This window comes from Melanerpes formicivorus, unplaced genomic scaffold (assembly GCF_026170545.1).
Source record: "Melanerpes formicivorus ecotype bairdi unplaced genomic scaffold, bMelFor1.0.p_v2 SCAF_34, whole genome shotgun sequence".
Lineage (NCBI taxonomy): Eukaryota > Metazoa > Chordata > Aves > Piciformes > Picidae > Melanerpes > Melanerpes formicivorus.
In genome coordinates this window covers 1,995,922-2,019,365 of record NW_027142386.1, presented here as the reverse complement: position 1 = coordinate 2,019,365, position 23,444 = coordinate 1,995,922, and the positions used below count along the sequence as shown (strand labels likewise).

At 62.8% G+C, this 23,444-nt stretch overlaps 1 protein-coding gene across 1 annotated transcript; it reads right to left on the bottom strand.

Moving 5' to 3' along the window:
* Positions 1-1,835: 1,835 nt before the first annotated feature.
* On the bottom strand, positions 1,836-21,025 carry TMPRSS9 (transmembrane serine protease 9). The gene is made up of 19 exons (XM_068156175.1): positions 20,902-21,025; positions 19,643-19,770; positions 19,120-19,187; positions 18,378-18,556; positions 16,971-17,012; positions 16,432-16,545; positions 15,737-15,908; positions 14,648-14,922; positions 13,466-13,602; positions 12,152-12,464; positions 10,309-10,480; positions 8,900-9,171; positions 8,083-8,219; positions 7,070-7,430; positions 6,866-6,982; positions 5,443-5,632; positions 3,789-4,054; positions 2,680-2,816; positions 1,836-2,226 (listed from the first exon to the last, which is right to left on the bottom strand). The coding sequence occupies exons 1-19, from the start codon at positions 21,023-21,025 to the stop codon at positions 2,065-2,067; spliced, it is 3,366 nt and encodes a 1,121-aa protein (XP_068012276.1). The 3' UTR covers positions 1,836-2,064.
* Between the last annotated feature and the right edge of the window lie 2,419 nt (positions 21,026-23,444).

The window sequence follows — 23,444 nt, the reverse complement described above, 5'->3', positions numbered from 1 at the left end:
AGGGGGAGGCCAAGACAGCAGCAAGCCCCTTGCCCCGGGAGCCAGCACGGAGCCAGCCAGCCAGGCCCTGCTCATGAGTGGAGAGGCTGCCTTAAGATGCTCCACAAGCCACACCTGGCTCTTGCTTCCCTGCACAGCTGCACCTGGGGCTCTCTTCTGGCCTCACCTGCTGTGGCTTAGCTCTAGCTGCACGTGGGGTGCAGGGCTGTGCTCAGGGGGGTTGCAGCACAGCCTCAGGAATGCAAGGACAGCAGGGCATGGAGCAGGCTGGGAAGCACTTTGGTTGGGTTCTAGAATAAAAGCTGTGGTGTGGCTGTGATCCTCTGGAACCTCTGGCTTGACCTGGGGGCTGCCTTCAAAGTGTTCTCACTTTGAGGGGGGAGCACCCCTGGGTCTGCTTGGGGGCTGAGCTCTGTGTTGTTCTGAGCTCTGGGGAGGGTCTGTGCTGGGCAGTGTGCAGCAGCTGGGAGAGCAGAGTGCTGGGGAGGAGCAGTGCCCATGGCCCTGCAGGGGCACTGGGGAAATCCCTTCTTTGGGAGCTCTGCTTTGTGTGCTGTGAAATGTTTCACTGCTGGCTGGGGCAGACAGACCAAAAGGATGAGGAATCCTTACCTGCTAGGACATTCAAAGGGATGTGGGAGAATAGAATAGAATAGAATAGACCAGACCAGGTTGGAAGAGACCTTCAAGATCATCACATCCAACCTATCATCCAACACCACCTAATCAACTAAACCATGGCACCAAGCACCCCATCAAGTCTCCTCCTAAACACCTCCAATGATGGTGACTCCTGGTTCCACTTCATCTCCCAAGTGGTGGCTTCTGTGAAGGGCTAAAGTTTCCCCACACAGGCTAGCAGGAGGTCACTGAAGCTGACCTGGAGCTTCCCAGCCAGCTCAGGCAGCACAGAGCACTTGCAGCCATGTTTGCTGTGGGGCCTTGATGGCTCTGGAGTTCTGTGGCCCTGGCTGGGCAGCAGTCCTGTCCCATTGATGGGAGTGTCCCACAAGTGCTCCAACCATCAGCCTGAGCCCATCCTGAGCTGAGCCATGCCTGGAGGCCAGGTCTCATAGCTCTGGCTGGGAAATACAGGATCACAGAATGGCTCAGGTTGGAAGGGACCCCAGGGATCATCTGGTGCAACCTTTCCAGGTGTCAGCGCAGCTGCAAGGTCCTGGCCTTGCACCCTGCCAAGCTGAGGCTTAAGCTGCCCAGGGTAGGGAATCCTCCACTTCCCCTGGGAGATGATTCCAGTGCCCAGCTGAGCTCATGAGGAAACATTTTCCTCTGGAGTCCCATGGCAATCTCCCCAGCAGTACCTTGTCCCCACCCCCTCACAGCTCCATCAGGGCAGTGAGGTCTGAGGCTTCTGCAGAGGCTCATGTGGAACAAGTGCCAGGACAAGAGGAAAGAGCTTCAGGTTGTGCCAGGGGAGGTTCAGGTTGGGTGTTGGGGAAAAAGATCTGCCCAGGAGGGTTCTCAGGCACTGAAGAGGCTGCCCAGGGAGGTGGTGGAGTCACCATCCCTGGAGGGGCTTGAAGGATGGTGCTGGGATGTGGTGCAGTGGCAGTGGCTTGGCAGCAGTGTTGGGTTGAGAGCTCAAGGCAGGCAGTTGGACTTGATGAGCTCCAAAGGCCTCATCCAGCCTCACCAGCTCCATGGTTCTGTGATAGCTCTGGGCTGGGTTGTCCCTTGGCTTGGCTTTGGGGTGCCCACTCCTAGAGCAGGGTCAGCCACACCACATGCAGCTGTGGCAGCTGTCCTGGGCACCCCTGCAGCGGCCAGGGCAGGGTCTGGTGTGCAGGATGCTCGGCCAGGGGGTCAGGACAGGTCTCATTTATTTATGGAACAGGGCTAGGGTTGTACCTTTCTATGCAAAGCAGTTACCAAGTGTCCTGGTGTCACAGCTGCAGTGTCACACAACACTGCCAGCTGCAGCTGCAGGCCATCCTCAGCCCTTTGCAGCATCCAGCCATGGAGGTGCAGTAGCTGAGGGCTGAGTGCAGCCCCTGGCAGTTGCTCCTCTCCTTCCTTGCTGTCCCTGAGTGATGAAATGCAGCTTCAGAGCTTGAGGTTCTGTGCAATCCAGCCCTGGACAGCTGTGACTTTGGTGTAGACACCAGGGAAGTATGGCCTGGCACAGCCATAGCCCCAGCTTGTGATTCCTGCTAGAAACCACTTCCCTGAGGGTTCTCTGCACGCCAGGGGCCCTCCTGCATCACCCTGCAGAGAGAAGGAGAGCAGAGGGTCCTGCATCAGCCCAGAGAGGCAGCCCAGCCTGCCCAGCTGGGGGCTGGTGCTGATGCCTGGGGCACAGCAGCACTGCTGCCCTGTTCCCCACCCCCCAGAGCTTGTCCCAGGCTGGAGCAGTGCTCGCTGCATGCACTGCTGAGCCTGGGGTCCTGGGACACAGAGGAGCCTGTTGGGAGGCACAAGAGGGCCATGGAGCAGGTTCCTTGTGTCCTGTGGCCTCTTGGCCTGCTTCTCTGGGGGCTCCCTAGCCTGGCACTGGGTGTGGGCAAGCAGACCCAGGATGGACACCTGGCAACAGCCAGTGCCAGGCTAGGGTGGGCAGAGAGCTGAGCTGGGGGGGCAGGGCAGGGACCTCCTTGCAGCACACAGCCTGGGGGCTGGGCAGGAGGCTGCTGTGTCCCTGTCTGCTGCTCTGGCACTCACTGAGCAGCTGTCCACGGTGCCCTGTGGGAAGCCAGCACACAGCATCCTGCTGCTGATCTGCACTGGGTAGAACTTCTTGCAGGCCTGGTCTCCAATCACATCCACTGCTGCCTTCTGCAGATGCTTCGACATGAGGCCTGGGGAGGCAATGCCACTGTCAGCTGGGTGCAGAGCAGGGGGCAGCAGCAGCTGAAGGGGGCTCTGTGGCCTCCTGTGCCTGCACTGGGAAGGTCAACCAGGCCTGGTTCCTCCACAGCAGGGCGAGTGCAGGAAGGTTCCTCCGGTGTGCAGCTGCCCAGGTGGGGATGGGGTCAGGGTGGTCCTGGTGCTGCAGGAGCACAGCTGGAGCAGCTGCCACAGGGGTGGGGGCAGAAAGCTTGGGAAGGCTGCAGGAGGGCAGAGGTGTAGCCAAGTGGAGGAGCACAGTGCATGGCAGCTGGGGGCCAGGGGCTGGTGGCACCAGACCCTGCCCAGTTGGTGTCCCCTGCAGGGCCTGGCACAGGGAGTGCCTGGGGCAGTGCAGAACTGTGCCCAGGTCTGGGCTCCCCGGTTCAGGAGGGACAGGGATCTGCTGGAGAGAGTCCACCAGAGGCTACAAGGATGAGGAAGGGACTGCAGCACTGCCTGGGGAGGAGAGGCTGAGAGCCCTGGGGCTGCTCAGTCTGGAAAGGAGAAGACACAGAGGGGATCTGATCAATGGCTATCAATAGCTGAGGGCTGGGGGGCAGGAGGGAGGGGACAGGGACAGCCTCTGCTCAGTTGCACCCTGGGACAGGACAAGAGGCAAGGGATGGAAACTGCAGCACAGGAGGTTCCACCTCAACATGAGGAGGAACTTCTGCACTGTGAGGGTCCCAGAGCCCTGGAGCAGGCTGCCCAGAGAGGTTGTGGAGCCTCCTTCTCTGGAGCCTTTCCAGCCCCATCTGGATGTGCTCCTGTGTGCCCTGGGCTGGGTTCTATGGCCCTGCCCTGGCAGGGGGTTGGACTGGAAGACCTCCAGAGGTCCCTTCCAAGCCCTGACCTCCTGTGCTCTGTGATGCTGTGACCTGCAGGGTTGGTGTCCCCTAGCTGGGCCGGGGTGGGTGTGGGGGAGCCCTCCCAGCCAGTACCTCCTTCCTTGGTGGAGCCCCAGCCTGTGATGAAGCACCTGGCTCCCTCAGGGAAGACGTGGGAGGTGTCTGGCAGGCAGATGGGTCTGATGGTGCTGCTGAAGGGCAGAGGGCTGCTGAGCTCCAGCAGGGCCACGTCGTAGTCCAGGCTGTAGACGTTGTAGAAGGGATGCTTGTAGATGCGGAAGACCTTGCGCACGGTGCCCTCTGTGCCGCTCAGCAGCGGCGTGCCTAGAAAGGCCACCCACAGTTTGGGGTCACTGTAGCTGCAGAGAGACAGCAGAGCTGGCTGTTAGCAGCACGGCCCCACCAGCAGGGCTGCTCCTCCCCTTGTGCTGTGGCCAAGCCCTGAGAGGCCAGGAGCCCCCCCTGCACCTCGCTGTGGGCAGAGCCAGGCCCTGCTCCCCTCTCTGCTCTGCACTCTTGCCCAGGGGGAACCTGACAGGTGCAGAGATGTGGGGCTGAGGGACAGGGACTCTGCCAGACTTGGTAGAGGACCACAGATTGCATAGGGTGGGAAGGGAGCCTCAAAAGGCTTCTTGTCCAACCCCCTGCAGGCAGCAGGGACAGCTCCAGCCAGAGCAGGCTGCACAGGGACACAGCCAGGCTGAGCCTGAATGTCTCCAGGGATGGAGCCTCAAGCATCTCCCTGGGCAACCTGTGCCAGTGTCTCCCCAGCCTCACTGTGCAGAGCTTCCTCCTGATGTCCAACCTAACTCTGCCCTGCTTCACTTTCAAACCATTGTCCCTCATCTTGTCCCTCCCAGCCCTTGTCCAAAGTCCCTCCCCAGCTCTCCTGGAGTCTCTTCAGCTACTGGAAGGCTGCTTGAAGCTCTCCCTGGAGCCTTCTCTGCTCCATGATGAGCATCCCCAGCTCTCCCAGCCTGTCCCCATAGCAGAAGTTCTCTTCATGGCCTCCTCTGGACCCTCTCCACCAGCCCCAGGTCCTTGTGTCAGGGGCCCCAGAGCTGGACACAGCACTGCAGGTGAGGTCTTAGCAGAGCAGAGCAGAGGGGCAGGATCCCCACACTGCTGTTTGAACTCCATGATCTTAGAGGACTTTGCAGCTGGAAGGGTTCTGCGTTCCTGTGACCCTCACAGGCTTGCAGCAGGGCACAGCACCCAGCACGGTGCTGCACTGAGAGGCAGGGCGAGGGCAGGGGGCTGCAGGAGGGGGCCAGGAGCTGGCAGCCCCTCTAACTTAGGTGTCAAAGCAGGGGGTGCAGGAGGGGGCCAGGAGCCAGCAGCTCCTCTAACTTAGGTGTCAAAGCAGGGGGTGCAGGAGGGGGCCAGGAGCTGGCAGCCCCTCGAACTTAGGTGTCAAAGCAGGGGGTGCAGGAGGGGGCCAGGAGCCAGCAGCTCCTCTAACTTACATGTCAAAGCAAGGGGTGCAGGAGGGGGCCAGGAGCCGGCAGCCCCTCTAACTTAGGTGTCAAAGCAGGGGGTGCAGGAGGGGGCCAGGAGCCGGCAGCCCCTCTAACTTAGGTGTCAAAGCAGGGGGCTGCAGGAAGGGGCCAGGAGCCGGCAGCTCCTCTAACTTAGGTGTCAAAGCAGGGGGTGCAGGAGGGGGCCAGGAGCTGGCAGCCCCTCGAACTTAGGTGTCAAAGCAGGGGGTGCAGGAGGGGGCCAGGAGCTGGCAGCCCCTCTAACTTACATGTCAAAGCAGTGAGCTGCGGAGAGCAGCCAGCGGTCGGCGATGAGGACAGCTCCGCACTTGTGCTCCTTGCGCCGCAGCCAGAGGCTGACCTGCCAGGGCCACTCGCCCTGCGCCGCGCTGCTGCCGCCCACGATCCTGCTGGAGCCCAGCGCGGGGCTGGAGCCCAGCGCGGGGCTGGAGCCGCAGTCTGGGGCGGGAGGAGAGGCACCGTGGCCTTAAGCAACCATCGGTGAAAGAGACACCTGCCCAGCTCCCCGGGGCAGGGGATGAATTCCCCTCAGCCTGGCACAGCCTGGCACAGCCTGGCAGGCAGGGCATGGCTTGGTGCCTGTCCCACCAGCCCAAACCGACTGCAGGTAAGCTCTGTGGCTCTCAAGAGCTGCTGGCTCAGCCTTTGCAAAAGGCTCTCCCCCCCTCCTTTCCCCTCTATACAAAGATTTTGGGGTGAATGTTGAACCTTTGAGCCAAAGCCAAGTGGTTGTTCCATCCACCCCCCCCCCGGCCCAAGGGTGGGATCTGAGCAGCTCCACTCTTGTGCTGAGCTGCTGAAGCCATTTGCTGTCCCTCCCTGGCTCCCCAAAATGAGGAATTCATAGCAAAAACAAACCCAGAAAGGGTTGGGTGGGAGTTAAAGAAAGAATCACTTGAAACCCAGGGCTGGAGCCCAGCTGTGGCTGTGCTGGAGGCAGCTGGCATAGGGGCAGGGGGTGCCCAGCTGGGGGGGCTGAGCTGTCCCACAGCAAGGAGCTGCCCTGGGGGTGGCAGCTTGGGGGTTGGAACTGGATGACCTTGCAGGTCCCTTCCAGTCCAAACCATTCTGAGATGTGCCAGGCTGCCCAGGTGGCCTCTGGGCTGGGCACTGGGGTTGGTGTTGGCAGCAAAGGAGAAGGGACCTGCTGGCAGAAGGCTTGGAGCCTGCTCACCCAGCTTGGTCTTGGTCCAGGCTCTGGCAGACCAAGTGGTACCTGGGGTGCCAGGGCCTGGCCCAGGTCCTTCATTGTACTACAGGGTGCCCAGCACAGCCCATGTGAAGTCCTTGGGTTGCCCTGAGGAGGCTGGGTGGTGCCAGGGCATAGGGCAGCAGTGCCAGGCTGCAGGGCAGCAGTGCCAGGCTGCAGGGCAACAGTGCCAGGCTGCAGGGCAGCAGTGCCAGGCTGCAGGGCAGCAGTGCCAGTCTCCATAACAGCAGTGCCAGGCCATAGGGCAGCAGTGCCAGGGCATAGGGCAGCAGTGCCAGTCTCCATGGCAGCAGTGCCAGGCTGCAGGGCAGCAGTGCCAGGCCATAGGGCAGCAGTGCCAGGCCACAGGGCAGCAGTGCCAGACCACAGGGCAGCAGTGCCAGGCTTGCAGGGCAGCAGTGCCAGGCCATAGGGCAGCAGTGCTGCAGGGCAGCAGTGCCAGGCTGCAGGGCAGCACTCACCACAGCTGAGCTCGTCCAGGCCGTTGCTGCAGTCCAGGACTCCGTCGCACTCAGGGTTCTGTTTGCCAATGCAGACCTTGCTGGAGCACCTGAAGGTGAGGCTGGTACAAGGCACCACTGCAAGGCAACAACCTGCTCAGTACCCTCTGTGCCAGGGCTGGGGGTCTCCTCCCAAGGTGCCAGCTGAGCTGCCATCAGCTTTACCTGGGGCATGGGTGGGCCTGGCAGGCTGGGTGGGCGTCAGGGCTGTGGAGCTTTGGTTCCTGGCTGTGGTCACCTCCAGGGTGGTTCTGGTCGGACTTGCAGCTGCTGTGCTCTGCTGCTGGCTGGGGAGGGCTGCAGCAGGAGCTCCACTGATGGCTGAGCTGGGGGGGGTGCCTGTGGTACCTGTGCCAGGCCTGGGCAGCTGTGAGATGGTATCCAGGATCCAGTCCCTGAGCTTGGTGATCCTGGAGTACACCCCGGGCTGCAGGGGCTGGGCACAGCCGATGCCCCAGCTCACGATGCCAGCCAGGTAGAACTCTCCTGGACTCATCTCGCAGGCCAGGGGCCCACCTGAGTCTCCCTGAGGAAGAAGCAAGGCAGTGGCTGCTCAGCAGCACTCCCCCAGGACATGGAGCTGCTGGAGAGGGTCCAGAGGAAGCCATGAAGATGAGCAGAGGGCTGGAGAACCTCTGCATGGGGACAGGCTGGGAGAGCTGGGGCTGTTCAGCCTGGAGAGGGCTCCAGGGAGACCTCAGGCATGGAGCCACACTGGGAGGACTTAGGTAGAGCCAGACTCTGCTTTCTGTAGCCTGGGGCTGTCCCCTGCCATGCAGGGGGTGTGCAGGAGCTGAGTGTGCAGAGGCTGGGGCTGGGGGGGTAGGGGTGGTGGAGTTAATGGCTCCTGGCAGCACCTTCCCAGAGGTGAAGGACAGCCCCCACCAGCTGCCACTGCCTCGGGAGGAGACCTTCCCACCCAGGGCCCCAGCCTGGCCCCAGCCAGCAGTGGGACACTGGCTCAGGGCATGCTCAGCTTGAGGCAGCTTCAAAGCTCCAAGGCTCAGCTGGGCTGAGATTTCTGAGCTGAGGTGCAGGTGGAGCTCAGCCTGGCCCCAGCAGCTCCCAAAGCGCTCCTCAAGGGAGTGCTGAGGCTGGGTGTGAGTTATCCCAGCTGTGTGTGTGTTATCCCAGCTGTCTGGAGCAAGGCTCAGAGCAGGCAGGTGCCAGGCTCTCACCTGGCAGGAGTCCACCTTGCCCTCCAGGAAGCCAGCACAGAGCATCCTGTCGGTGAGGGAGAAGTTGTAGAGGAAGTCGCAGGTCTCCTGCTCGATGATGGCCACAGAGGCTTTCTGCAGGGTCTCCGAGTTGGTGCCTGCATGGAAACCATGGAGGTGGCAGAGAGCAGGGGGAAGTGGGAGCTGAGGGCTTTGGGACTGGCCCAAGACAGGCTCTAAACCCACCCAGGAGCTGCTGGCTCACCCTGAAGAGGGTGGAGAGGAGACCATGAAGATGGTGAGGGGGCTGGAGAACTTCTGCTATGAGGACAGACTGGGAGAGTTGGGGCTGTTCAGGGAGGCCTCAGAGCAGCCTTCCAGTACCTGAAAGGGCTCCAGGAGAGCTGGGGAGGGACTTTGGACAAGGGCTGGGAGTGCCAGGACGAGGGACAATGGCTTTGATCTGGGAGAGGGGAGAATGAAACTGGAGATGAAGAAGAGATTGTTGAGAGTGAGGGTGGGCAGAGCCTGGCACAGGCTGCCCAGGGAGGCTGTGGCTGCCTCCTGCCTGGGGGTGCTCAAGGCCAGGCTGGATGAAGCCTTGAGGCACCTGGGCTGGTGGGAGGTGTCCCTGCCCATGGCAGGGGCTTGGAGCTGGATGAGCTTTGAGGTCCCTTCTAACTCATTCTGTGATCCCTGTGTCTGTCAGTCCTGCCTGTCCCTGTGGCTGTCTCCTCTCCTGCACACCCCCAGGCTCTCTGGGTCACAGTGGCTCAGGCTTTGCTGCTGAGCCTGTCCCTGCTGCAGGCAGCTCAGCTGCCCATGGGGCAGTGCTCACCATTGCCCTCGTGGAGGTCACCCCAGCCAGAGATGATGCACTTCTTGCCCACAGGGAACTCCTGGCCAGCAGCTGGGAGGCAGATGGGCTGAATGTGTTTGCTGAAGGCAAGAGGCCTGGCCAGCTCCAGCAGAGCCACATCGAAGTCCAGCACCATGGGGTTGTAGAGGGGGTGCAGGAGCACTCTTGTGATATTGACTTTCACTCTCTGCTCATCTGTTCCATTCAGGGATGTTGTTCCCATGTGGGCTTCCAGCTCCTCTGGCCTTGTCCTGCAAAAAACAGCCCCCAGCAGGGTCACACAGGAGTGCCCAGCATGGAGTGTGGCACTGACACTGCAGACAGCTTCCAGGGATCACCCTTTGGAACCTTCCTTACCAGGGCAGAGCCCAGAACACAGCAGAGCAGCCCTGCTAAGCCAGGCCCAAAGAACTGTTCAGGTGACACTGAATTGGGTGGGATGTTGATCTGCTGCAGGGCAGGAGGCTCTGCAGAGGGATCTGGCCAGGCTGGATCCATGGCTGAGGTCAGTGGGACGAGGCTCAGCAAGGCCAAGGGCTGAGTCCTGCACTTGGGTCACAACAACCCCAGCAAGGTTCCAGGCTGGGGGCAATGTGGCTGCAAACTGCTCAGCAGAAAAGGCCCTGGGGGTGCTGGGTGCCAGCAGCTGGAGATGAGCCAGCAGTGCCCAGCTGGGCAAGAAGGGCAGCAGCAGCCTGGCCTGGAGCAGCAGTGGTGTGGGCAGCAGGAGCAGGGCAGGGATGGTGCCCCTGGGCTGGGTACTGGGGAGGGCACAGCACAGATCCTGGGCTCAGTTTTGTGCCCTCACTCCAAGAAGGACATTGAGAGGCTGGAGCAGGTCCAGAGAAAGGCAACAAAGCTGGGGAAGGGTCTGGAGAAGAGGGCTGGGGAGGAGCAGCTGAGGCCCTGGGGGTGTTGAGTGTGCAGAAGAGGAGGCTGAGGGAGACCTCCTTGCTCTCTAGAGCTGCCTGAGAGGAGGCTGCAGGGAGGTGGGGGCTGGGCTCTGCTCCCTAGGATCAGGAGATGGAAGGAGAGGAACAATTTCTTTGCTGCCAGAGTCAGGGACTGGCACAGGCTGCCCAGGGAGGTGAGGGAGTCCCTGTGCCTGATGGTGTTCCAGAACCCTGTGGCCATGGCACCTGGGGCTGTGGTCTGGTGCCTGTGGTGGGGTTGGGTTGGTGTTGGTCTGGATGACCTCAGAGAGCTTTTCTCACCCAAACAATGATTAGAGAGCTGGGCACTGGAGCAGCAAGGGAAATGCAAGGCAGGCAGGGGGGAAGTGCAGCACAGAGCCAAAAGCAGATCAGGGCAGAGAGCACCGGGCGGGGAGGGAGCCGCGGGGGGCACCAGGCAGCAGCAGCGCCGCGGGGCAGGCACTCAGCACTCACTCGTTGAAGCAGTGAGCTGCGGACAGCAGCCAGCGGTCCCCGACGACGATGGCTCCGCAGAAGTGCCTGGAGTCCTCCTGCAGGCTGACCTGCCACGGGATCTCTCCCCTGGCCGCCTCCGCTCCTCCCACGATCTTGCTGGGCTTGGAGAACCCAGGGCGTGCTCCACACCCTGAAGAGAAGGCAAAGCAGAGCCTGAGCGCTGCGGGCAGAGCGCGGGTGAGGAGAGAGCTCTGCTCCCCCTGAGCCGGCACAGCCCAGGGCTGAAGTCTGCGCAGCTGCCCAAGCCCTCCCTGCTGAACGTGGTGGTGCCTGATGGCTGCTGCCCGGGAGGCTCTCCCCCTGCCCGGGAGGCTCTCCCCATGCCCGGGAGGCTCTCCCCCTGCCCGGGAGGCTCTCACTCTGTCCATGAGGCTCTCCCCCTGCCCGGGAGGCTCTCCCCATGCCCGGGAGGCTCTCACTGTGCCCGGGAGGCTCTCCCCCTGCCCGGGAGGCTCTCTCCCTGCCCGGGAGGCTCTCACTGTGCCCGGGAGGCTCTCACTCTGCCCGGGAGGCTCTCCCCCTGCCCGGGAGGCTCTCCCCCTGCCCGGGAGGCTCTCCCCCTGCCCGGGAGGCTCTTCCCCTGCCCGGGAGGCTCTCCCCCTGCCCGGGAGGCTCTCATTCTGTCCATGAGGCTCTCCCCCTGCCCGGGAGCCTCTCCCCCTGCCCGGGAGGCTCTTCCCCTGCCCGGGAGCCTCTCCCCCTGCCCGGGAGGCTCTCACTCTGTCCATGAGGCTCTCCCCCTGCCCGGGAGCCTCTCCCCCTGCCCGGGAGGCTCTCACTCTGTCCATGAGGCTCTCCCCCTGCCCGGGAGGCTCTCTCCCTGCCCGGGAGGCTCTCACTCTCTCCGGGAGGCTCTCACTCTGTCCGTGAGGCTCTCTCCCTGACCGGGAGGCTCTCTCCCTGTCCATGAGGCTCTCTCCCTGCCCGGGAGGCTCTCACTGTGCCCGGGAGGCTCTCACTCTGTCCAGGAGGCTCTCCCCCTGCCCAGGAGGCTCTTCCACTGTCTGCTGTCCTGTGCCTTGCTCTTGGTAAGTCCCTTACCCTGTGTCCCCAGCAGCTCTGTGCCTCTTTGCCCTGGCATTCCAGATAAAAATTAATCCTAGAGGGAGACACACATCCTGCAGAGCTGCTCCCTGCCTGCCGGATGCCTCCCTGCCTGATGAGTGTCTCCCTGCCTGCTGAGTGTCTCCCTGCCTGCTGGATGCCTCCTTGCATGCTGGATGCCTCCCTGCCTGCTGAGTGTCTCCCTGCCTGCTGAGTGTCTCCCTGCCTGCTGGATGCCTCTCTGCCTGCAGAGCTGTTCCCTGCCTGCTAGATGCCTCCCTGCCTGCTGGATGCCTCCCTGCCTGCTGGTAGCTCTGAGGTCCTGCAGACCTCTGTCCTCCTTCCCCTCCAGGAGTTGTTTGACTGCTCTGAGCCTGCAGCCATCAGCTGTGAGCTGCTGGGAGATCCCAGGGTGGCAAAGAGCAGTGAGTGGCCAGCAGGTTTAACAGTGCCAGCTGCTGCTGTGCCTTGGCAGCCTGCCCTGGGCCTGCTGGAGCAGACAATGACACCCAGCTGCATGGGCACAGGAGCCCATGGAGCTCACCTGGGCAGCTCCTGAGAGCCTTTGCCAGGCTGCTTTGGGCTGGGCCAGGGCCACCAGATCTGATCCTGTCCCTAGTGCCATGGCCCAGGGTCCCCACGGTCCTGTGTGTGCCCTGCTGAAGGTGATTTCAGCTCAGCAGAAGACTGCCCCTGGCACCTGCCCTGTGCCAGCCACTCTGCCTGCCAAGGTGCCCCCACCCTGTGTGTCCCATACCTTGTGGTCCTGCTGCTGCCCCTGGCTTGCTGGCAGCTGGGGCTGCCAAGGAGCTGGGGGCTGCTGTGGTGGAGTTGAGCTGCTGGGCACTGCCAACCTTGGTGTTGGTGCTGGGGTCTGTCAGGGGCACAGTGTGGTTCAGGGAGGGGGGCAGGGCAGAGATGGTCTCCAGGATCCAGTCTCTGAGCTCGGTGACTCGGGTGTAGACCCCAGGCCGCCTGGCCTCGGCGCAGCCGATGCCCCAGCTCACGATGCCAGCCAGGAAAAACCTCCCAGATGCTTCCTGGCACACCAAGGGCCCTCCAGAGTCCCCCTGCAAGAGAAACCAGCTGGTGAGTTCACCCTGGGCTCGCTCCAAGCTCTCCCTGGGCACCCTCAGCATACCTGTGCCAGGCTGGGTGTCTGTGCCCATGCATCCCTCAGCCCTGCTGATCTGCCCAGCCTAGAGTGGGGCAGCCACTCTTGGCCCTCTCCAGTGCTTGTGCTGTGTTTGGGGCATTAATCTGAGCTGCTGCCACTGGAGAAGGGCAGCTGGGCTCAGATGGTGGCTGTGGGTGTGAAGAGTCCTGCCCAAGCCCCAGGGACAGCCCTGGAAACCACAGCCCTCTGCTCCCAGCACAGCCCTCTCCCATCCCACTTCTCCTCTCCCATCCCACTTCTCCTCTCCCATCCCACTTCTCCTCTCCCATCCCACTTCTCTCCCATCCCACTTCTCCTCTCCCATCCCACTTCTTCTCTCCCATCCCACTTCTCCTCTCCCATCCCACCTCTCCTCTCCCATCCCACTTCTCCTCTCCCATCCCACTTCTTCTCTCCCATCCCACTTCTCCTCTCCCATCCCACTTCTCCTCTCCCATCCCACTTCTCCTCTCCCATCCCACTTCTCCTCTCCCCAGTGAAGCTCAGGCTGTTCTCCAGCTGCCCCCTTGTGGTGCCAGGCTGGCTCAAGGCTGCCCAGGGCACACATCCAGCTGTGCCCCAATAGCTGGCTCTGGTTTCCTTTCTGCTCCTGTCCTTTGCCATCTGGATTTTGATCTGAGGACCTGCCAGGTACATTGGTGGCAGCAGCCCTGATCACAGCTCAGGAAGTGAAGTGGCTCAAAGGGCTCCTAGCTCTGAGCACTGCAGGACACAGCCTCATGATGGTCTCCTGCAGTCCCTCATCTGTGCTTGGGCCCAAGGCATGGCCTCAAACCTTGTGGGGAAACCACGACCATGGGGTCAGATCCTGCTTCTTGGACTGCTGCTTGTTGCACCCTGAGAGGGCAAAGGCTGATGAGGGGAGGGGTGCTGGCTGCCCTGGGCACAGCTCACCTGACAGGAGTCCACTTTGCCCTCCAGGTAGCCAGCACACATCATCCTGTCGGTGAGGGCATGGCTGTAGAGGCTGGAGCACAGCTCCTGGTCCAGCAGCTCCACGGTGGCTTTCTGCAGGAACTCAGGTTTGACCACTGCCAGAGGAAGAGAGGTCAGCACCTGCCTCCTGGATGAGCCCAGGGGCTTGAGGGGAAGGCAGGTAAAAGCAGCTGGTGCCCAGGCAGCAGTGGTGCTGCCCAGGGTGCAGTGCTGGGGCTGTGAGGGGAGGGAGGCAGCCAACACAGAGTTAAGTGGCAGTGTTGATCTGCTGCAGGGCAGGAGGCTCTGCAGAGGGACCTGGATAGCTTGGACCAGTGGGCTAAGGCCAATGGGATTAGGATCAACCAGGCCAAGGGCTGGGTCCTGCCCTTGGGTCACAACAACCCCAGGAATGCTCCAGGCTGGGGGCAGAGTGGCTGCAAACTGCCCAGCAGAAAGGGACCTGGGAGTGCTGGGTGCCAGCAGCTGGAGAGGAGCCAGCAGTGCCCAGCTGGGCAAGAAGGGCAGCAGCAGCCTGGCCTGGAGCAGCAGTGGTGTGGGCAGCAGGAGCAGGGCAGGGATGGTGCCCCTGGATGGGCACTGGGGAGGCCACAGCTTGGATCCTGAGGTCAGTTTTGTGCCCTCACTCCAAGAAGGACATTGAGAGGCTGGAGCAGGTCCAGAGAAGGGCAACAAAGCTGAGGAAGGGTCTGGTGAGCACATTATGAGGAGAGGCTGAGGGAGCTGGGGGTGGTTAGTGTGGAGAGGAGGAGGCTGAGGGAGACCTCATTGCTCTCTAAGGCTCCCTAAGAGGAGGCTGCAAGGAGGCTGCTGCTGGCCTCTTCTCTCAAGTAACTAACAACAGGACAACAGGAAACAGCCTCAGACTGCCCCAGGGCAGGGTTAGCCTGGAGATGAGGAACATCAGGGATTGTCCCTGGAGGTGTTCCAGACCCCTGTGGCCATGGCACCTGGGGCCATGGTGCTGTGCCCATGGTGGGGGTGGGTTGGTGTTGGACTGGATGACCTCAGAGGGCTTTTCCAACCTTAATGGTTCTCTGATTCAATACCCACGAGCTGAGCACTGCCTGGGGTCCCTCCCCCGGTGCCTCCTGCAGCTCTCCCTCCCCGCTGTGCCCCCTCTGCCCGCGCCCTGCTCACAGAAATCCTCCTTGAGGTAGCCCCAGCCCGAGATGAGGCACTTCTTGCTGGCGGGGAACTGGTGGCCGTGCGCCGGCAGGCAGACAGGTTGGATGTACTTGGTGAAGGGGAGCGGCCGCTTCAGCTCCAGCACGGCCACGTCGTAGTCGGCGGTGTCGGGGTCGTAGGAGGGGTGGGGGATGATCCTGGCGATGCCCAGCTGCACCGCCCCCCGCTCCCAGCCCCGCAGCCAGGTGCTGCCCGTGTGGGCTGCCCACATGCCCGGCTCCTGGAACCTGGGCGGCGGAGAGAGGGGCGGCCTGAGCCTGCCGCCCCCTGCCCGCGGCTGCCCCCTGCCTCCTGCCGCCCTTGCCGGGCCGGCAGCTGCCCACGGCTGAAGCTGGCAGGGGCTGGAGAGCAGGCAGCAGCTGGGAGCTGCAGCAGCTTGTGGCAGCAGGGCAGGGGGAAGAGGGGAGGGGGAAGCTGGGGTGGGTAGAGCTGGCTGGGGTGGGCAGAGCTGGCTGGGGTGGGTAGAGCTGGCTGGGGTGGGTAGAGCTGGCTGGGGTGGGCAGAGCTGACTGGAGTGGGTAGGGTGGCTGGGGTGGGTAGAGCTGGCTGGGGTGGGTAGAGATCGATGGGGTGGGTAGAGATCGATGGGGTGGGTAGGGTGGCTGGAGTGGGTAGGGTGGCTGGAGTGGGTAGAGCTTACTGGGGTGGGTTGAGCTTGCTGGGGTGTGTAGAGTGGCTGGAGTGGGTAGAGCTTACACAGGTGGGTAAAGATTACTGGGGTGGGTAGAGCTTGCTGGGGGTTTGGGGGCGAGTGGCTGAGGTAGGCAGAGCTGTCTGAGGTGGGCAGAGCTGTTTGGGGTGGGCAGAGCTGTTTGGGGTGGGCAGAGCTGTCTGGGGTGGGCAGAGCTGGCTGGGGTGGGTAGAGCTGTCTGGGGTGGGCAGAGCTGGCTGGGGTGGGTAGAGCTGTCTGGGGTGGGTAGAGCTGTCTGGGGTAGGCAGAGCTGTCTGGGGTGGGCAGAGCTTGCTGAGGTAGGCAGAGCTGTCTGGGGTGGGTAGAGCTTGCTGGGGTGGGCAGAGCTGTCTGGGGTGGGCAGAGCTTACTCAGTGAAGCAGTGGGCAGCAGACACCAGCCACTTGCGTGTCAGGATGGCAGCCCCGCAGTAGTGCTCGTTGTTCTCCCGCAGGCTGACCTGCCACGGGAACTCGCCCCGGGACGCCTCGGAGCCGCCCACGATCCTGCTGGCAGCCTGCATGGCCGGGCGGCTCCCGCACTCTGCAAGCCGGCAGGCAGCTCAGCAGCAGCCCCCTGCGCCCCAGCAAGGCGCTCTGCGGGGCTGCTCCGGCTTCCTGCGTGCTGCCAGCACCTGCCCAGGCTGCCGGGCATCGCTGGGGGTGCCCCGGGGAGGGGGCGAACGTGCAGGCTTGGGGCAGAGCGCTGCAAGCCACTGCCCCATCACGGCGTCCTCCCTGAACCTCTTCCAGAGCAAGAGCCTCCAGAGGGAACTCCCTTGGCTGGCTTCACAAGCTCAGCCCCTGCCCCCTGCTCTGCTCCCAGCAGCTGGTGGCGCTTGCCCAGCGTGCCAGCCCTGCGGGAACGTGGCCTTGCCAGGGCCCCTTGCGGCCGCTGGTGGGACCGAGGCGTTGCCAGGCTGCAGCTCCCCTCAGCCGCTCCTGGCCTGCCAAGCTGTGCCGTGCCCTCGGCTCTCTTCGTTGCCCAGAAGCCCAGGGGTGGTACAGCTGCCAAGGCCAGCAGCAGAGGGTGGTGCCCCGTGCCCAGGAGCCCTGCTGGCACTCACCGCAGCCCTGCTCGTCGGAGCCGTCGGCGCAGTCCTGCTGCCCGTCGCACTCGGGGTTGGCCTTGGCCACACATTGGCTGTCCTGGCAGCTGAACATCTCTGCAGGGCAGCTCCCTGGGGGCAGCAGGGCTTCAGCCACCCACTGCCCTCTGCAGCCCCCCAGCAGCCCCCCAGCAGCCCCCCCGGGGCCAGCCTCTGCAGTGTCCTCCTCACCCTGCTCCCTGGCACTGCCAGAGCCTGCGGGGCAGGGCTGGGAATGGGGCTGCAGGGCTGGGAGTGGGGCTGCAGGGCAGGGCAGGGAATGGGGCTGCAGGGCAGGGAATGAGGCTGCAGGGCAGGGAATGAGGCTGCAGAGCAGGGAATGGGGCTGCAGGGCAGGGCAGGGAATGAGGCTGCAGGGCAGGGAATGAGGCTGCAGAGCAGGGAATGAGGCTGCAGAGCAGAGCAGGGAATGGGGCTGCAGGGCAGGGCAGGGCTGGGAGTGGGGCTGCAGGGCTGGGGGGCTGGGGCAGGTGGCTCTGCTGCTGCCTGGCTCTTACCTGACTTCAGTTCAGGTCCTTGGAAAGAAGCCTCACTGCTACCTGTGAGAGATGGGAAGGAGCTGGGATCAGTGAGGGCAGCCCAGCTGTGGGCACAGGAGCTGAGTGCTCCTGGGCCAGGGCTGGCAGAGGCTTGGCTTCAAACCCCATGGAATCCTTTGGGTTGGAAAAGAGCTCTGAGCTCATCCAAGCACTCTGTGGCTACCAAGGCTGGGGCTGAGCCATGGCCCTCAGCACCACATCTCTGCAGCTGTGATGCACCTGCAGGGATGGGCATTCTGCCACCTCCCTGGGCAGCCTGTGCCAGGCTTTGAGAGCCTTTCATGAAGAAGTTCCTTTTGGTGGCCAACCTGCTCCTCTCCTGGGGCAACTGGAGGCCATTTCTCCTCCTTCCATCACCTGATCCTAGGGGGAAGAGACCAATCTCCACCTTGCTGTCCTCCTGCCTGCCAGCTGCTGTCCCCCTGCCTGCCAGCTGCTGTCCCTGGCCCAGTGCCCTTCCTCAGTTTGCTCCACCACGACCCCAGTGTGCAGCCCAGGAGCAGCTCCCTGGGCTTTTGGGGTGGTCCCAGGAGCAGGCTCCAAGGCTGAAGCTCTGCAGGGCTGTTGCCTAAAGCCAAGGAGTGTCTGTGCAGCCTCCATTTGGGCTGCACAAAGGCTCCCAACGATCCAGGACCCTGCTCTTCATGACAGGGAGGGCAGAAGGAGCTGCAGAGGAGCCCACAGCTTCATGTTGTCCAGGGGCTGGGCCTGGAGTCTCTTGGTCACATGAAAGTCCAGCCCCTGGTAGAAAGAATTCCTAGCCAAGGTGGCTTCAGAGAGCAGCTCAGCTATGAGAGGCATCCACCCCAGCAGGATTTGCTGCCACAGCTCCGGGGGCTGCCTCAGGGCTGCTGTGCCCCTGCAGGAGCTGACAGCCCAGCCAGTCACCTCCTGAAGCTTCAGCTCTCCGCCCTCAGGCAGCTTCCAGGCGCTGCAGAAACACCCAGAGCAGCTTCCCTTGATGCCTGGGGCTGCTGCAGGCCCCCAGAGCTGCTCTTGCAAGGCAGAGGGCAGCCAGACAGTGCTGGGGAGGGACCTGAGGGCTCCCCACCGGTGTCTCTTGAGCAGCCTCCAGGGTCTGGCAGCCAGGCAGAGCATCCTCTGCTGCTTAGCTTTGGGTGCCTGGCAGCACCTCTGCTGCTCACATTGCTGCTGGGCAGGCAGCCTGGCCTGGGCACCCAGACCTGAAGCCCTGTGGCACATTGCTGCCTGAGCCCCAGGCTGGGATTTGCTGTGGTGCCAGCAGGACCCAAGCACAGGGCTCAGGGCTCAGGGCTCAGGGCTCAGGGCTCAGGGCTCAGGGCTCAGGGCACAGGGCTCAGGGCACCGTGCTCTGGTGGCCCAGCAGTGTCAGGAGGACCTCACCTGTCAGAGAAGCTGAGGATATGGTCCCATAGGCAGCCAGGGAGAGCCCCTGGTCGTGCAAGGCAGCTGCCAGCCCATGCCTGAGAGCTTCCTCCTCCAGGGTGGAGCTGAGGGGCTGGGAGTGCTGGGGGCTGAAGCGCAGGCGGAAGCGGACGAGGACGCTGGAGTTGCCATTCCTGCTGGGACACAGCCAGGGGCTGAGGGCTGGGAGGGCTGGGATGTCCTCACAGGAGGCTCACAGAGTGTTAGGGGCTGGAAGGGACCTCCAGAGATCACCCAGTCCAACCCCCTGCCAGTTCCCAGGGCCTGTGGGGAGCTTTTTCCTTTCACTCCTTTGGGGAGGGGTGGAAGAGTTTCTGCCTGCTCTGAGCCAAGGCAAGGGGGTGAGGAGCTCCACGGGCTGCAGGAGGGACAGGCTCTGGGGAACAAGGATCTCAAGGCAAACAAAACTGATCCTTGATCATTTCAGGCCCAGGGTTCTCTGGAGCTGTGGCCTGGGCTGCAGAAGTTGTCTGCACCTTTGGCTTTGGCCCCAGGCTCAGCTTTGGTTGAACAAAGCCATTTCCCTCTGCCTCTCTGAACCCAAAAGAGAGGATCCAGTGCCAGCCCAGGAGGAAACCCAGCCTTGACCCAAAGCAGTTTCTCTTTGCCCTGCTTTGGAACACTGGACCAAGGTCACCTTCTTGGTGCAGGTCCTCAGAGTGCCTGAGGCTGCAGGGTGAGGAGGGCTGCCCACACTCACCTGTAGCCCAGGATGGTGCAGCCTGTGCAGCTCCAGTCCAGCTGGGAGTCCTGGACACTAGACAGGAACTGCAAAGAAGGAAGGAGGGTCACAGGCTTCATCATGGGCAGAAGACCCCAGGGGCATGAGGACTAGGTGGTGCCTGGGAGCTTCAGGGAGCTGGAGCTAGCTGAGGACCTTCTCTTGTCTCTGCAGGCAGCTGAGGGCAGCTCCTGTGCAACCCTTTGCCCACCCTGGCTCAGGGCATGAGGCAGCACAGCCCTCCTCTGGCCCTTCCTACCAGCCCTCTGCTGCAAGGAGCAGCCCTGGGCACACACTGCCCACCCTGCAGAGGGCTCTCGTGGCCCTGGGGGGGGCTCTGAGTTCAGCTCAGCCCTGAGCTGGTCCCTGCTGGTGTTTGAGAGATCCTGGTTTAAGAGAGCCTCTGGTACCCAGCTCCTGCTGAATGAGGAGATTCACCCCGAGCCCTGGGGCCCCTCCCCAGAGCCCTTTCCAAGCCTTCTCCTGGGCAGACCCCACTCACCAGCCTCTCCAGGGCAGGGGTCAGCACCCTGTAGTAGTCAGAGCTCTCCAGCTGCAGGCTGCTGTTGAAGGTGATGCCACGGAGCTCCACTGTGTGCTCGAAGCTGGTCTCCCCCGAGGGCTGACAGGCTGCCAGGAGGGGAGGGGTGTCAGAGGCACAGGGGCCACACAGGGGCCACACAGAGGCCACACAGAGGCCACACAGAGCCTTGTGGCCATGGCTGGACCCAGCTTTCCTCACTGTCTGCTTCGGGACATGGGACTCATCACATCCTTGTCTGAGCAGCTTGGCTGCCCATGGCCACCCCTGCCTGCCCTGGGGGGGTCCCCAGGCCCTGCACACAGGCACCAGGAGGGCTCTGCCCTGCACTGCAGGCTGTGCCTTTCTGTCAAGCCTGAGGCAGAAGTGGGTGAGCAGATGGGCACAGCCCAGCAGTGCAGCCCCAGGTGGGCCCCAGCCTTGCCTGGGGAGAGCTGGGGGGGGACCAAAGGCAGCTGAGAAAGTGACACTGTGCAGAAGAGCTGAGCTGGTGGGACCTCAGCTGGTGGGGTCTCTGCTGCTGGGACCTGAGCTGGTGGCATCTGAGCTGCTGGGACCTGAGGTGGTGGGATCTGAGCTGCTGGGATCTGTGATGCAGGGATCTGTGCTGGTGGGACCTGAGCTGGTGGGATCTGTGCTGCTGGGACCTGAGCTGGTGGGATCTGAGCTGCTGGGACCTGAGCTGGTGGGATCTGAGCTGCTGGGACCTGAGCTGGTGGGATCTGAGCTGCTGGGATCTGTGATGCAGGGATCTGTGCTGGTGGGACCTGAGCTGGTGGGATCTGTGCTGCTGGGATCTGTGATGCAGGGAACTGAGCTGCTGGGACCTCAGCTGGGTTCTGAGCTGGCATCTGGCCATGCAGCACCAGGGGCAGCAGCAGGGAGGTGGGAAGGGAAGGAGGCAGTGGCCATGCTCTGCAGGGGGACAGTGACACAGGCTCTGGGCAGTGGCTGCAAGGGGCAGCAGGGTTTGGGGAGAGGGAACCTGGGAGGCACAGGGGCAGGTGGGAGGGCAGCAGAGCCTCTGTGTTGTGTGGCTGGGGCCAAAGTGCTCTCAGGTCAGACATCCACAGCAGGGCCACAGCCCTGGCCCCTGGGGTGTGTGCAGAAAGCTGGCCACGTTGTGCCCTCAGCAGGAGGCTCTGGAGGAGGTTTTCTCTGTGCAGGCCTTTGCTCCTCTGCAGCAGACAGAGAGAGAGCAGCCCTGGCTGCAGACCCACCCAGCAGGATCCCCAGGTAGAGAGCTGCCACACCGCCCAGCACCGCAGCAGCCACGGCCACCTTCCAGCAGCTGCCCCTCAGGCCTCTCCTCTGGGTCACCACCACGGGCTTCAGCTGGTCCATGCTTCCTGAGCAGCTCTGCAAGCAGGAGGAAGAGGAGGGAAAGGACAAGGGTGGGATGAAGTGTGCTGGGGCAGCCCCAAGCAGTGCAGCATCACCAGGAGGCAGGGGCTGGCTGCACGCTGTGAGCCTTGAGCGGCCCCAGCCGGCACTCAGGCGGTGCTGAGACAGACAGGCTGCAAGCCCCCAACACGGGAACCCCCCCCCCCCCAACACGGGAACCCCCCCCCAACACGGAACCCCTTCCCCAACACGGGAACCCCCCCCCAACACGGAACCCCTTCCCCAACACAAGGACCCCTCCCTCAGCACGGGGACCCCTCCCTCAACACAAGGACCCCTCCCCCAATACGGAACCCCTCCCTCAACCCAGGAACCCCTCCATCTACACAGGAACCCCTCCCTCAACACAGGCACCCCTCCCTCAGCACTGGAACCCCTCCCTCAACACAAGGACCTTCCCTCTACACAGGAACCCCTCCCTCAACACAAGGACCTTCCCTCTACACGGGAACCCCTCCCTGCCTGCTTACCCTTCTCCTCCTTCCTAGGAGGCCACCACTGAGCATGGCCAGGTGGGCACAAAGCAGCCTGCTGCCTCCATCTCCCAGCTCTGCACAGGAGCTTTGGGTGCCACAAGCCCTGGGTGAGCTCTGAAGCGGTGTCCCAGCCCCACAGGCTGTGCCCTGGAGCCCTTGTCCCTGCCCCTGGGCAGGCAGTCCCCAGGGTTTCGAGGTGCTGCTGCCCCAGCTCCCAGCAAGGTGTGGGCTGGGCTTGGTGTCACAGCTGGAGGCAGATCCTCCCTTGCCTGCCCCCGGGGCAGGAGAATGAGGCTCCCACAAATGGGTTGCAGCAGTGATGGGAAGTTTGAATGGGAAAGCAGCGAGTGTTGTACAGAGAGCTACAAGCACAGTGACCACAAGGATCCCAAAGCATACAGAGTCCCTCACAGCACAGTTCCAGTGCCTCAGCACCCTCATGGGGAAGAATTTCTTCCCAATGTCTCATCTCAGTCCAGCCTCTCCCATCTCAAAGCCATCACCTCTCACCCTGGCACTCCCAGCCCTTGTCACAAGTCCCTCCCCAGCTCCCCTGGAGCCCTTCAGCTCCTGGAAGGCTGCTCTGAGGTCTCTCTGGAGCCGGCTCCAGGCTGAACAGCCCCAGCTCTCAAGGTGTGAGACCAGGCAGCAGTCCCTGCCCAGCAGCCCCTTCCAACGAGAGCAGAGTGCAGCCACATCCCTAAGTATGGAACTCTGTAGTCTGAATGGAGAGTGATGGAGAGAGCCCTGCCTGGGGCTCTGGCTGGTGCCTGTGCCAATGCCAGCTGCTGTTGGACACCTCCAGAGTCACAGTATCACAGTATCACCAAGGCTGGAAGAGACCTCAAAGATCAAGTCCAACCTGTGGTCCTTGCTTGCTTCCACTGCCCCACTCTGACCTGGCTGCTGAGGCCCTGACACAAGGCTGCTGCTGTGCCCACGGGGTGTGTGAGCTGGATTGAGACTGGCTCAGGACTAAACCTCCCCCTCTGGCTGCTTAGGAGGCAGGTCCCAGGCTGAGGCTCCACAAACAGCCCAGTGCTGGTCCATGGCTCTGCAAGAACTGTGAGGAACACAAACCCTCAGAGTCAGCAGATCCTGTGGCTGGCACAGCTCAGAGCAGGGTTGAGCAGAGAGCTCCCAGAGCCTTGCCAGGCAGCACAGTTAGTGCTCAGCTGCAGCAGTGCTGCTGGCCTCAGGAGCAGCTTCCCCTGCCCTGTGCTTCCCTGGCTCTGCTGCTGCCAGGATTTGGCTTCAGGTGGCACCAGCACCCTGCCAGCAGCCCAAGCCCCTTCATGGGATCTTTTCTGCCTCCTGAGATCGTCTCAGACTGGCTCCAGCATGGTCAATGCTTCTCATGCACTGAAGGTGCTCAGATGGGACACAGCCCCCAGATGGCTTGGGGTGGAAGGGACCTTAAAGCTCATCCAGCTCCAAGCCCCTGCCGTGGGCAGGGACACCTCCCTCCAGCCCAGGTTGCTCAGGGCCACATCCAACCTCCAGGGAGGTGTCAGAAGTGCCCAGCCCAGGGCACTCTCTTGGTTTGCTGCCTGCACTCTTGCAGCACAAAGCCAGCCTGTGGCTGCCTTCTTTTAGGTGCTAGCCACAGCCTGGTGTTGCTAGGAAAGGAGCAGCCTGGGCTCTCCAGCCTCCCCCTCTGCCATGCTTCAGTCAGGGCAGCCCAAGGAAGAAGCCTCCCAAGACAAGAAGGGGCTCTGATGTCCTCTGCCCCCTAAGGCATGCAGCTACTGGATTGAAAGTCCTGCTGCACAGGTGGGAAGGAAACAGAGCCCTGAGGTGGGAAGGAGACACAGAGCCCTGAGGTGAGAAGGAGACACAGAGCCCTGAGGTGGGAAGGAGACACAGACCTGAGGTGGGAAGGA

Bases quoted from the DNA above. Each gene is read 5' to 3' on its own strand.
- TMPRSS9 (XM_068156175.1), bottom strand. From the start codon at position 21,025: ATGGACCAGCTGAAGCCCGTGGTGGTGACCCAGAGGAGAGGCCTGAGG. The intron at 18,557-19,119 runs GTGAGTGTGGGC...GCTGTGTCCCAG, and splicing joins TGCACCATCCTGGGCTACAG to CAGGAATGGCAACTCCAGCG. The intron at 2,227-2,679 runs GTGAGTGCCAGA...TTCTCTCTGCAG, and splicing joins GCACCGTGGACAGCTGCTCA to GGTGATGCAGGAGGGCCCCT.